Below are 13,644 nucleotides of genomic sequence, written 5' to 3' on the forward strand. Positions count from 1 at the left end.
ATGGAGGTTATCCTTGTATGTGCAGGTCCTCCCACAGCGTTTTTATACTCTCTCCTGTGCAGGAGAGAGCCCTTCCCAGTTCCAGGACATGACACAGCAGCAAGAACAAAAAACACGCTTGGAAAACACCAACTTCCTCACTGATAAAACTCAGGAACTGCTGATCAATAATGCAATTCACATACGGCCAGAAAACAGAATAAAACAAGAGGGCAGAAAGAAACACTTCAGGACTCAAGTATTCAAACTCAAGTCCTGCGGACTGGAGCGACTTCCCCAGCAGCGAGTGTAACCACCTTAAAGTAATATCCTGGGTACAAAGCCTGGATATGATGTTTCCATCCACTGTAGATAAGGAATTTATGATAGTAAGTCCAATATTCTATTTCCTACAGTGGACTACATATGGGATGTCCAGAACCAGTACACATCCCAGGGTTGGATCTTCTGCTGGGCTGACAACTTGCATTGGAACAACCTGCTCACCTTCCGAAAGAACCTTCAGCAGAGGCAAAAGTGTTCAGCTTGTAGTGTCACACAAAAGACAACACCTGTCAGGAAGTGATGGTCCTCCCCCTTCACAATCAACACCACAGAGATTCAAAGCTTCAAGCTATTATGACATTATGCTAAAGACTAGCTTTTCTACAGTGCAGATTCAAGGAACCTCTCAGACTGCCCTAGGCTCTGAACAACTAATCTAAGATCTCTAATTAGAGAAGAAAATTTGGAGGGTAGTGAAGTATTCATCAATTTCTTTAAAAAATGTGATTTAGATAAAATCCAACATTCATGGCCAAACTTGTCTCACAGTGACGCCCCTCCCTTAGGGTGGCTCCCTTCTACATTGGCTTCTAAGAGTGGCTATCCTAGTGAAGCATCTGAGCCCTGTCCCGAACTCCTCCCATTTCAACTTGCGACACTTCCTAGCGTTCTCAAGTCATGCACGTCTTCCTCCTCGGAAACTTGAGTTCTCATGGTGGAGGGAAGAGGCAGCGACTCGGCCTGGGCCATCTGGCCTTGGGAGGAATCTCTCCTGGCACCTTGGGGCTCTGGGGAAAGTTCCTCCCCTGGGCTCTGATCTGAGTGTTCCAACTCTTGATTCAGAACTGCAGCTGTCACACATCTCAAGGGGCCTGGACTCATCCCTGACAACACCAAGGACCATAGAGCTGTCCTACAAATGTTACCTAGAGGTGCATTTAAGCTAAAGGGAGCAGATACAGCAGCACTTGTCATGGAATGAGAACAAGTAACATGCAAAGCACAGCAAAAGTAAGTGCCTCATAGCACGGAGATACATGCTCTGATGCACCTTGAAATGTGTTCTTAGCCACGCTCTTTCCCATGCTAGACAGTGAAATGAGACAAAGACTGTAAAGCACAAAAATCCCTGAGATACTCCTTGATTATTTGTCATACACCCAACTTATACCACTCTTTCTCCTTTGTTTTCTCCATGCCCAAGTCATCCAAAGGCAGCTCCCATACCAGCTCCCATACTCAGTGAAATATGCAGTTCACCTTTGACAGAAATCATAAGTCTGTTCGTAACTGAATCAGGATGAATCATGCAGAAATCCTACCTCACTGAAAGACCTTTCAGCTCTGATACCCTATGCACACAGAAGTAATTGTCACTAAAAACAGCACTTCCAACATTTTCAAGGACACCTTCCAAAGCAACTCAAACAAAAGTTTTGTCAGAGCTCCCTGTACATTGTGTAAATCTCATGTAGGGAATCTGTGAAATTTAGGAGCCTGAAAAGAGAAGCTCCATCCAGGAATCTTTTCACATATGCATGAGTCTAAACTGGACCCAGTGGTCCCTTCTTGAGGGGCTGCCCCTTGATCCTTAACAGTGTTCATGAACAGACCTTGATTAATACCTGATTGAAGGAAAGCCAGCCAATTTTAACATCTGCCTCTAAAGGAATCACTCTTTTCCTGCTGCACAATCTGATGAATGCTTTCCAGGTGAATTCATATATACAGTTGGTCTATCCCCTCCATAAAGGCATGATAGCATCCACCACTCTGCTGTCCTAACCTTGGTGCTCTAAGCCCAACTGCTCAACCTCCAAGCACAGAGTTGCGTCCAGGCAGGGTCTAGATGTAATACAGCATCATGGCTCTGACAGTCCTTCTGAAGAGACAATTGCCATGGCATCCCCCTTCACATCTCCAGCAGATCTAAGAACCATACCCCCCTGGACTAGTTTGCAGCTACCAGAATTATCTTTGCCATTTCTGTCCTATCTTTTGCAACACCCTGGTAAGAGGCACTGTTGGTGAGAAAGCATACAGCAGCACTTGGCCCATTGACATGTGAGGGCAACATGAAGAAGCTGCTCACTTTGTTGCTGACTAGTGAAACAAATAGGTATACCTACAGACACCCAAACTTGGTGACAATGCCTCTGAAGATGCACAGAAGCATCCTCCCCTCTATCGATATCCTGGCAGCTGAGCCAGCCTGCTCTGGTATTGAATTCCCCTTCTTGCACATGCTCTGCTAATACAGATTCTGTCCAATCTAGAAGGAGCACCAACTCTTGCATCATGGATCATGACCTGGTGCAAGCAGCTGACACAAGCCTTTGCTATCATATTGTTGGCCCGCACTAAGACATACTTTCCTTGTGGCCTGGTCTGAAACACTTAAACAACTAGCTCTTTCTTGGAACTGGCCTCAGTTCCAACCAATTTATGCTGTGGCCGACTTCCTCTCGGGACCAGATATTCTGAGCCATCACCTCCTCGCAATGAGCTCCCCAACCCCTCAGGTTTTTATCTGTTGCAACTTGAACCCACTGAAGGTCTTAGAGCTTCCTCCCCATTTTAGTGCCAGTGTCAACCACCACTTCAGAGATCATTTTACCTCTGTTAACACAGTACTGTCTGGTGTACCTTGCCTTGGGAAAAACTTCAGCCCCCCCCAAGGACTGTGACTGGTTACTCCTCTTATCTAGTATATTCCCTTATCTTCCTCCTTACTGAATTCTAGGATCTTCCAGATCTTACTCAGTAATCTAAGTAAAATCCTCGGCCTAAAGCATGAGGAGTCATATTTGAACAGCTCTCCCTCCCCCTTCTCAGAGTGGAGAGACAGAACCCTACCCCACCAAAATCCCTGGCCAGGGGCCCCCTGGCTACATTAACCAGATGAGTTGTTGGATTCTGTGAGGAAAACTAGCATGTGGATTCTTAAAATGAGCCAGACTTCCTATAGCTCCCCTCTCCCACCCCCCTGCACTCTGCCTGATTTTGCAGGCCTCTTCAAGCCACAAATCCCTTGTTTCAAGTTTCTTGGCTCAAGAGATCCTTTGAGTTACTTGAGGAACCATGAACCCTAGATTTGTAATAACGGTTGGCATGAGATCCTCATGGGTGAAAGAATCCCCTTTTGGAGACTGGATTAACTGATGGATCAGACAAAGGAAAAGGGTAGGGGTTAGTTTTTCTGCCTTTTTCAAGGCCTCCAATGCTTGGTGGCTTTCCTTGCCCATATCCTAGCTCCTTCATCAATATCTGTCAAATCCACCAGCAAAATTCTGGATGTAATGATTTCTTGTCAATGATGGGCAGTGCAGTATCACTACTGGAAAGTACCCTCGGCCCTTCCTACTCACTTCCTCCCACTGTCTCCAACTCAGGCATTCTGTGCTCTCTAGATGGGGTGGGTACGTGCCACTCTGCAATGACTATGCTGCACTGTGGGGACTCAGTGTCATCTGTGCACTTCTCCTGGGACTGCACCAAATTCTTGGTCACTGGGGCAGGTCTACCACAATAGGAGAACCTTACTTCCTAGGTGTGCAATGACTGGGAGGCATGCCCCCACTTGGATCCATAGTGAAGGCCCTCCACTGAGGCCTTCTTGCTTGGAGCTAAGCAGGACTGGAAATGAGCGGCGCTCTCTCCCTCACAGATATACAAGGCTATTTTGCATAGCCCTGACTACTGGAGCGAGTGCAAGGAGCACTCTGTATGATGGTACCCTCCTTCACTGTAAGATAACTGAAGACTTCTAAAATATTAATTTTAATTTTTATACTCTATATACCTACCAAACATACACATTTAATGTTCATCTCATGAAAATAAACTGCTCTAGCTTGCCCAGTAACTATCTGTTGTTACTTCTGCCTATCAGTCATAGGTATTTAGGTTTATTTAGGTTTTGTGAAGATAGGGCTGGGTCAAGGCAGAAGGGAGCAGAAAGGAGCAACACTCAAACTGTCATGGCTGCTGGTTCTAAGAAAAACCCTATACTGGAATGTTTTAAAGATATTCACACCTTATAGCTAAAAGACAGACAGACAGAAGTATGAAAAACAGATACAATACAACAGAGATGGAAGGCATGGTTGTAGGAATGTACACAACCGTGTATTTAGTTGTACATTAACATGGTTTAGTGGTCAGGTTTGCACCACTGTGTAGGAAATATATGAAGTAGCATCAAAAGGACAGAAGTCATGGGTGTGTGCTTGATATAATGAGCTCCTGGCTCTCAGAGAACAAGTCTGTTCCCTTGAAGACAAGGTTGCTGACCTGCAGAAGCTGAAAGAGGCAGAGACATTGGTGGACAAGACCTTCAGAGACCTAATAGCAGTGCCCCAATCCCTGGGTGACAGCTCCCCTGCTGCCATGGAGAATGGGAGTCTCAGGGATGGAAGGCATCAGTCTGAGGAAGAGAGAAATGATCCCTTAGAAGTGATCCATTCCTCGGAAGATAAACAAATATCCTCTTGTGCCAAGCATGTGCCTCTGGGGGCAGAGGGCTTGTGGTTGTAGAAGTGTCAATCCTTAGACAGTTGGGTTTGTGATGACCACATGGTAAATTGCCTGCCTGGTGCAAAGGTTTTGGATATCACCTGATGTCTAGATAGCTGTGTAGATAGTGTTGAGGTGGAGTCAGTGGTCATGGTCGATGTTGGTACCAATGATGTGGGGAAATGTAGTTGGGAGGTCCTCAAAGCCAAATTTGGGTTACTAGGTGGAGGTTAAAATCCAGGACCACTAAAGTGTCTTTCTCTGAAATGCTACCTGTTCCATGCACAGGGCCAGCTAGATAGATGAAGCTGAGGAGTCTCAATGCATGGATGAGACAGCAGTGTAGAGAAGAGGGGTTCAGATCTGTTAGGTACTGGGGAACATTTTGGCATAAGCCAGGCCTGTACAAGAGGGATGGGCTTCATTTGAACTGCAATGGAACCAGACTACTGGCATAAAAAGGTGGCACAGCAGCTTTAAAACTGAATCCAGGGGGAAACCCAACAGGATCTGGGAAGCAACTGGTTTGGGCTGAATCATCCTAGGGGATGAACATGAACATGCTTCCAATTGTCCAAACTCAGATAAGGAGGGAATAGGCCAGGAGCCTAGGGTGAAACAAGATAGCCAGTCAAAGAGGCCTAAGGGCCATAGCAGCATACATCAGAGACATCTGAGGAGGGACACCATGGATATGTATTTCTGTACCAATGCTAAAGTGTCCAGCCAAGATGGGAAGAGTTGGAGTGCCTGTTTTTAAAGGAGAAAGTAGATATAGTGGGCATAATGGAAACCTGGTGGAATGGAAAGAACCAGTGGGATACAGTCATCTCTGGATATAAACTCAATAGGAAGGACAGGGAAGGGTATACTGGATGAGCTCTTGTTCTGTACATCAAAGAAGGCATGGGGTCAAGCAGACAAGAAAACCTAAAAGGGGCAGAGTCCTCCATAGAAGTGCTGTGGGTGACAATACCAGGCTCCAAAGATAATTTAGTATTAGAAACATGCTATTGTTCCCCAGACCAGAATGCTCAGGGTGATTTTTAGATGGAAAATGAAATGAGGGAGGCATCCAAACAAGGAAGTGTTGCAAGAATGGATGACTTCAATTACCCCCACATTGACTGGATAAATGTATATTCCAGTCACAACAAAGAGATTAAATTTCTCAATGCCTTAAATCAGGGGTCCCTAACCCCCTGGCCGTGGAACAGTACCGGTCCGTGGCCTGTTAGGGACCGGTCCATGGCAGGGGTGTGGGAATCCCCCCTTACCTTGGGGCCGTGGGTGGGGAGGCGATCCGTCCCTCCCCCCGCCCCGGAATCCTTGCGGCCTTGGCCAGCTCCGCTCCGCGGCGAGTCTGCAGAGCTGCCGGCCGGCTCCAGCCCTGTTCTTTGCAGTAATAGCCTATTACTGCAAAGAACAGGGACGTAAATGGCGTCCACTATGCAGACGCCATTTGCGCCCTAGCGGCCCGAAGTCCGCCCCCGGAGCCTGTTCTTTGCAGTAATAGCCTATTACTGCAAAGAACAGGGATGCGTTCCAGCGGCTGGAAGTCCTCCCTTGGCCAGAGCCGGCCAGCAGCTCCGTGGCGAGTCCAGGGCCGGCAACGATTCGGGAAGGGAGGGACGGATTGCCCCCCCACAGACCCAAGATAAAGGGGGTTCCCATACCCCTACTGCAGCCCGGTCCCATCCCTCCCTGGGCCGTGGAAAAATTGTCTTCCACGGACTGGTCCCTAGTCCCAAAAAGGTTGGGAACCGCTGCCTTAAGTGACTGTGCCCTAGAACAGTTGGTCATGGAACTGACCAAGGGGGAGGCAACCCTGGACTTAATCCTAAGTGGTGATGCCCTAGTGCAAGATGTGAGCGTTGTTGAACCAGCTGCATACAGTGACCACAGTGCTATTAGATTTAATATATATTTAAGTGGAAAATTGCCAAGGAAGTCCAACACAGTCATATTAGACCTCAAAAAAGGAAACGTCTCTAAAATGAGGGAACTGGTAAAAAGGAAGTTGAAAAGAAGGGTCAAGCGGCTTAAATTCCTTCAAAATGCTTGGAGGCTACTCAAAACCACAATAATAGAAGCTCAGCTAGAATGTATATGACAGGTTAGGAAAGGTAGCACCAAGTCCAGGAGTTGACCAGCATGTCTGACGAACAGTATCAAGGAAGCTATTAGAGAAAAAAAGGCTTCTTTCAGAAAACTGAAGTCTTGCCCAAATGAGAAGAAGAGGAAGGACAAACTTGCACAAACGAGATGGAAGCAGACAATAAGAGATGCAGAAAAGCACTTTGAGGAGCATATCGCTAACATCATCAAGGCCAACAATAAAGAATTCTTTAACTATATCAAAGCATTTGGGAATTTGAGATACTGCTGTGAGCACCACACAAATTGGCTCCTATGGAGGATGTAGCTAGTCACATAATGGTTGCTGTGGAGGCCTGGCTAATCAAAAGAAGTGTCTGGGGAAGAGACTTAGTGGGGCTAGAGGCTGGGAGGGAGGGGGAAACAGCAAAGAAAAGTGGTAGAGGGGAGAGAAAGAGTAAGGCAACAGTGAGGAAAAAAGGTGGAGGGGAGAGAAATAGCAAGGCTAGAGACTGGGAGTGGAGCAAAACAGGAAGATAAAGGGGTGAGTGAGACAGAAAGAGCAAGGCTGAAGGCTAGGAACGGGGAAGGGAGGTAGAGCGAGGAAAGAGGTTGGGTGGAGAGAAATAGCAAAGCTAGAGGCTGGGAGTGGAGAGACAGACAGAGAGAGAGCGCACGCACGCGTGAAGGGAATAGGTCTGTGTGGATGGAAGAAGATTGTGTGGGGCCAGGAAGCAACTCTGTCCTTCTCTTCCTGCTCATTGAACAGCTGATCAGAAGCAAGTTCAGGAACAGGAAGAAGAACCTGGCACCCTAATGTTTTTCAAGTTTTTATTAAAAATACATTTTTGAAGGGGGCAGGGAGTGGGGAGGCTTGTGGATGCTGTTGGGGGCCCCTGTGGGCACACTAGTGCCTGTGGGCGTCACTTTGGGGATCCCTGAGCTAGGGAGCCAGTTGGACTGTTGGATGACAACGGAGTTGTCTAAAGGAGTACTAAAGGAGGATAAGGAGATTGCAGAGAAGTTGGATGAATTCTTGACATCTGTCTCCACTGCAGAAGACATAGGACAAATATCTGTGCCTGAACTGATATTTTCAGGAGGTCTGAGGAAGTGAGGCAAATAGTGGTGACAAAAGATGAAGTTCTCAACCTTACTGACAAACTAAAAGTGAATAAATCACCGGGCCCAGATGGTATCCATCCTAGAGTTCTTAAAGAACTCAAATGTGAAATTGCTGAACTTCTAATGAAAATATGTAACATGTCCCTATGATCAGCCTCTGAACCAGAGGACTGGAGAATGACCAATGCAATGCCAATTTTTAAAAAGGGATCCGGGAAATTACAGGCTGGTTAGCTTAATGTCTGTTCTGGGTAAATTGATTTAAAGCATTATTAAAGATAAAATTAGTAAGCATATAGAAGGACAAGCCATGATGAAAAAGAATCAACATGGCTACCATAAGTCATGTTCACTAACCTTTTAGAGTTCTTTGAGAGTGTCAATAAACACGTGGACAAGGGTGGTCCAGCATACATTGTTTACTTGGACTTCCAAAAGTCCCTCAGCAAAGACTACTGAGCAAACTTAGTCATGGACTAAGAGAAGTTATTTAAATGGTTAAAGCAGGGAGTAGGAATAAATGGTAACTTCTCCCAATGGCAGAATATAAACAGTGGAGTCCCATGGGGATCTGTTTTAGGACCAATGCTTTTCAACTTAAATGATCTGGAATTAGGAGTGAGCAATGAAGTGGCTAACTTTGCTGATGACATCAAATAATTTAAGGTAGTTAAAACAAAAAGGGATTGTGAGGAGCTCCAAAAGGATCTCTCCAAACTAAGAGAATGGGCATCAAAATGGCAAATGTGGTTCAATGTAAGCAAGTGTTGGGCCAAATGCATGTTGGGCCAAAATATCCCAATTTTGCCTATAAGCTGAGGGGATCTAAGCTAGTGATGACTGATCAAGAGAGAGATCTTGGGGTTGTGGTGGACAGCTCAATGAAAATGTCAACCCAGTGTGCGGCTGCTGTGAAAAAGGCAAATTCTATGTTAGACATAATTAGGAAAGGAATCAAAGATAAAACTGCCAAGACCATACTATCCTTAAAGAAATCTATGGTGCGACCACACTTAGAATCCTGTGTACAGTTCTGGTCACTGCACCTAAAAAAAGGATATTGTAGAGCTGGGAAAAGTGAAGAAAAGGGCAACTAAAATGACCAAAGGGCTGAAGCAGCTCACCTATGAGGAAAAGGTAGAACAACTGGAGCTGTTTAGCTTAGAGAAAAGGTGAGTGAGAAGAGACATGATACAGGTGCACAAAATTATGCACGGTGTGGAGAAAGTGGATAGGGAGCCATTTTTCTCCCTCTCTAATAATACTAAAACCCAGGGTCATCCCATGAAGCTGACTGGTGGGAGATTCAGGATAGATAAAAGGAAGCACACAGTTAAACTATGGAATTCACTATCACAACATGTAGTGATGGCCACCAGTTTGGATGGCTTTAAAAGGGGGTTGGACAAATTCCTGGAGGAAAAGGTTATCAATGGCTACTAGTCCTGATGGCTATATGCTACCTCTAGTATCAGAGGCAGTATGCCTATTACACCAGTTGCTGGGGAACATGGGCGAGAGGGTGTTGTTGCACTCATGTCCTTCTTGTGGGTTTCCTGTGGGCATCTAGTAAGCTATTGTGTGAACAGAATGCTGGACTAGATGGACCTTGGTTTGATCCCACATGGCATTTCATGTGTTCTTAAGAGGGTTGTCTCTTAAAACAAGACCTTCTTTCTAAATTTCACATGAAGCCAACGTGCACAACGTGCATAACAATAGGAGAAAATAAGTATAAGTGAACAGGGGAAATTCAAAGCAACAGGGGAAAATAGTGATAAAACAGTGGGAAAGAGATGGCCCAATTACTAATTCCATATTGAAATTGTCAGTAGTATCATTACAGTGGAATCCAACCATTGCCCCATGTAATATCCATTATAGTTTCCATCAGTTTGGCAAAACAAAAACCTAAGAGGGGTTATGCGCTAAATCACATGTCTAAGAGACCGAGTATTCCCATCAAAAAATTGAAGCGAAACAGTTATGCATCAACATGTTAGGACAAAGTTAATCTGAAACAGACAACTGGATACCTACCAGTTCAGATTTAAAATAGCCTATCGTGTTTTCATCCAGCTGAAAGTATCTTCTTTTCCAGTTCTTCATCTATGTAAAGCAAACAAAAAGTTAACTTACCTTAATCCTAATATATCTCTAAGGATAATAAAATATTCTAGCTTTTTCCAAGGTTCTTAGGCTCTATCTAAGAGACCACTTTTTTTTAGGGTAGCTTGGCTATCTACAGTAACAGTTGTGGGGGAAACCAACCTTGGTATTCATTAGCTGAGAATGGTTCTGAATGTCATGGGCACGGTGGGGGTGGGGAGACTGTGGTGTACAGAACTTGGGCAACTAAAAAAAGACTGAAAGTCAGTCTTATACCCACGTGTGACTTTAAGTGTTTTCCATTCTCCCTTTTCCTAAAATAGGTAGTTACATATTTAGCCATTGTATCAACATCAACTTTATTTTCTTAAGCAAAAGCAGAAAGATCACCAATTGGCCTTCAAGTTAGGAAAGGACCCAATTTCTCCTCCCTGGTTTCTCCAGGCTAGGTGACACAGCCCAGCTGCAACTGGTCATTTTCTCCGGCTGATGGTATTCCAAAGACATTTGCCAATGGGGCAACACCAAATAATAATCAAATTCAAGGTCAATTCAAACTATATAGTTGCCAAGTTGAGGAAACTTGGCACTGTTTCCATATTACTGCTCCATCTTATGTACACAGGTTCATAATGTATACTGCCGCTCAATGCTTCATTTGCCTTCATGTTGCTGCAAGCCACTGGTGGTGGGTGATAGTCCACATGGTGAAGCTGATATGTACTAAAATCTTACCATACAGAGGCAATTTGAAGCAAATGATGCCTAGCTTCTTTTAATAATTAGCTGAAACATTTCTATTGAATAAAATCTGAGATTTATAAACAGGAGCCTGTCGTTAACTGTGCACAAACAATTCAGGCTAGGTTAATGGGGCGGGGGGGGGGGTGCGTTTCCAAAACAGAACATTTTCCAGTGCTTTATTTTTCCACAGAAAACTCTCCATTTCAGAAGTTCATTGGTAACACTGAATGGATACCAACTGCAAACACAATACTAGGCAAGCTTGGCATTTTCAAAGTTGTAGATAAATGGGTGTCAGCATATCATGCAGTGTTCTTTCAGTTCCTAACATTAGTATCAACAGATGGTTTTTAGCTTCCTTTACTAAACACAAGTAAAATAATCATTCTAAATTAGATAACTCCTTACAACTCCCATCAACCCTCACCACTGGTATGCTGGCTAGGGCCTATGGGAGTCGCTGGCTAGAACATCTGGAGAGCCCCAGGTTGCCCACCACTGCTCTAGGGCATCAGAAAATTTCCCAATGAACGCTGAAAATTTTCAGAAGCAAATCACCTTATGCAAATTAGTATAATTTCAATCCAACATTCTGTGGAAAACCCATATCACTAGGTAAGATAACTCTATGTAACTTTTTAAGAATAGTTACCATGACTACTCACAAATGTCAAGCTTTGAAAATTGCCGAACAGCCCTGTAATTCCCTTCTACACACAACATTCTTCCTTTACTTTCCCCAGGAATTTTTAACCAAATCTGTTCTGTCTGGCCAAAAGTTCTTGCTGTAGTACAATCATTAACCTCAGAAATGCATTCTAGTTGCTTACCACTGCTCCTTGTTTAACACAGTAGCCAGCTTTGATCACAGCATTATCTGGGGGATGTTTAGCAGAAAAGTAAGGAAGGTGGCTTTGGGACCGTTTCAAGTAGTTTTTATCACCTTCACTACATTCATTTATCTCTTCTTTCTAGAGAAAAGTAAGCAAGACGGCTTAGAGGCTACGTCGAAAGTTCATTATTAATTAGTAAAGAAAAAACTACTTTTCCCTAACGTCATTCCAGAATTCAATATGATTTGAATTTTGAGGCATTGCTTAAAACAGAATATCATATAAGAGCTGTTTATACATACGTGCCTGTAGCTTACCTCATGCTTGTTTTATGTCCAAAGAAGTTGCATAAAATGTAACCCATGTTCAATCTCTCTCTCTCTCTCTCGAACAAAAAGTTTGACATCTTACAAAACTTCAACAGGTTTGGAAATAGGTTCCTCCAAAGCAACCTCAAACTATTTACAACTAGCTGCAAAAACTGAGTTCCAAAAATTGTACTGCTTTTTAAAAGCCAGAATTCCATTTTGTTACTAGTCAAGTTCAAAGCTAAATATTTCATATTCCTAAAAGCCACTATCAAGGTTTTCAGAGCCAAGATAAACAAGATCCTAGGGTTTTTTTCTTTTACCTCAACTTAGCACAAAATTATGAGCAATGTAAGAATTTTGCATCTGGGTTCCCCAGATTCCAAGTGCTATATTCTGAACAATCAAGCAGTTCATGCGCAGCCACAGGCCCATACTTCATAAGTTTCATACTGACTAGGTTGTGGGAACAACTGTTCTGATTCAATCAGCTTCCTCCTTTCATTGGAGGCAACGCAGTATAAAACGTAAGCAAAAGTTGGTAAGCATATGCATACTAAAGCATCTCACTTAGGACTGCTTCTCATGTTTTTCCTCCCAATACCAGCATTAACAGGTACCACAACTAGAAGTAACTGGTTACCAGGTTTTCATGGCTGTTACCAGGAGCAAATTTCTTTCAAATCTACCAACTGCAAAACCAACAACTCTGCCTTGGAACTAGACAACCAGCAATTGCAAAATTAGCCATTTATTCTACACCAACAATTCTTTTTAAAAAATCGGAGAGAGAGCGTGTGTACATGCGCGTACACGTACACGCACACATATGTATGTATGTTGGATCCAGACTATCCATGGGTGGAACTCCACCTATGGTATGCTATTGCTGGAGAAAGGGGAGGCTATTTTCACCAATCCCCCCCCGCCTTCTGTGCCCCCCCGAAAAGCTGTTCCATGGAAGATGGCCCTGGGGGAATCAGAGAACTTTACCTTTCCCCTTTCACCTGCAGGAGCCTCTGGTGGATCTTGGTCCCTTCCTGTGAATGGAAGGGTAAATCTGGATTTAACACACACACACCTTTCTCTCTCTCTCTCTCTCTCTCTCTCTCTCTCTCAATCTCTCATGAAAATTTGTGTTTTGGGAATTATTTTAAGCGATAAAATGCAATAATTCAAAGGGATATACTGATAGCAAGTTAAGCCATTCTAGATAAGACAGAGATATAAAGTTGATAAACTTTAAGTTATACATCTCAATTTATAATCCCACATGCACTCTGAATGCCTACATGGAACTCCTGCATGTAAAGGCTAGCCTTCTTATACAAACAAAAGGAGCAAGTTCATGTGCCCCTCAAAATTCACACATTCACCTGAATTTATTACAATAGAAGTGGATTTTTGTGTGCACTAGACTTCCCCTACTGCAAGAAATTACTCAACTGGGGGGACAACATGCAGATAACCCAGTACTTTTGATAATTAGAAAAAATAAAAGCTGCAGTATTACCTGAGTAGGGGTAATTATAGGGACACCACCAACAATCTCTGTTCTGTAAGACATTTGCTTCTTTAAACCCAGATTTTCAGTGTGACATGCTGGATTATCAGTGTGAGACAGTGAATCTGCCTGCTTTGGTACCTGA

The 13,644-nt window shown here is 43.9% G+C and overlaps 1 protein-coding gene across 19 annotated transcripts in view; it reads right to left on the reverse strand.

Moving 5' to 3' along the window:
• PLEKHA1 (pleckstrin homology domain containing A1) overlaps positions 1-13,644 on the reverse strand; it is a 69,427-nt gene that overhangs the window by 20,446 nt on the left and 35,337 nt on the right. For 18 of the 19 annotated variants that reach the window (XR_014789453.1, XR_014789456.1, XR_014789455.1 and 15 more), the window contains 3 exons: positions 13,509-13,640; positions 11,685-11,825; positions 10,042-10,110 (listed from right to left, as the gene is read on the reverse strand). Coding sequence is in view for 16 of the 19 variants with exons in the window: in XM_084846007.1 (XP_084702133.1) it covers positions 10,042-10,110; positions 11,685-11,825; positions 13,509-13,640 (342 nt within the window). In the remaining 3 variants the exon portion in view is untranslated. The remainder of the gene's footprint in view (positions 1-10,041; positions 10,111-11,684; positions 11,826-13,508; positions 13,641-13,644) is intronic. The other variant, XM_084846019.1, reaches the window with a different exon arrangement.

This window comes from Heloderma suspectum, chromosome 3, assembly GCF_057233095.1.
Source record: "Heloderma suspectum isolate Gila_16-S chromosome 3, 16-S_ref, whole genome shotgun sequence".
NCBI lineage: Eukaryota > Metazoa > Chordata > Lepidosauria > Squamata > Helodermatidae > Heloderma > Heloderma suspectum.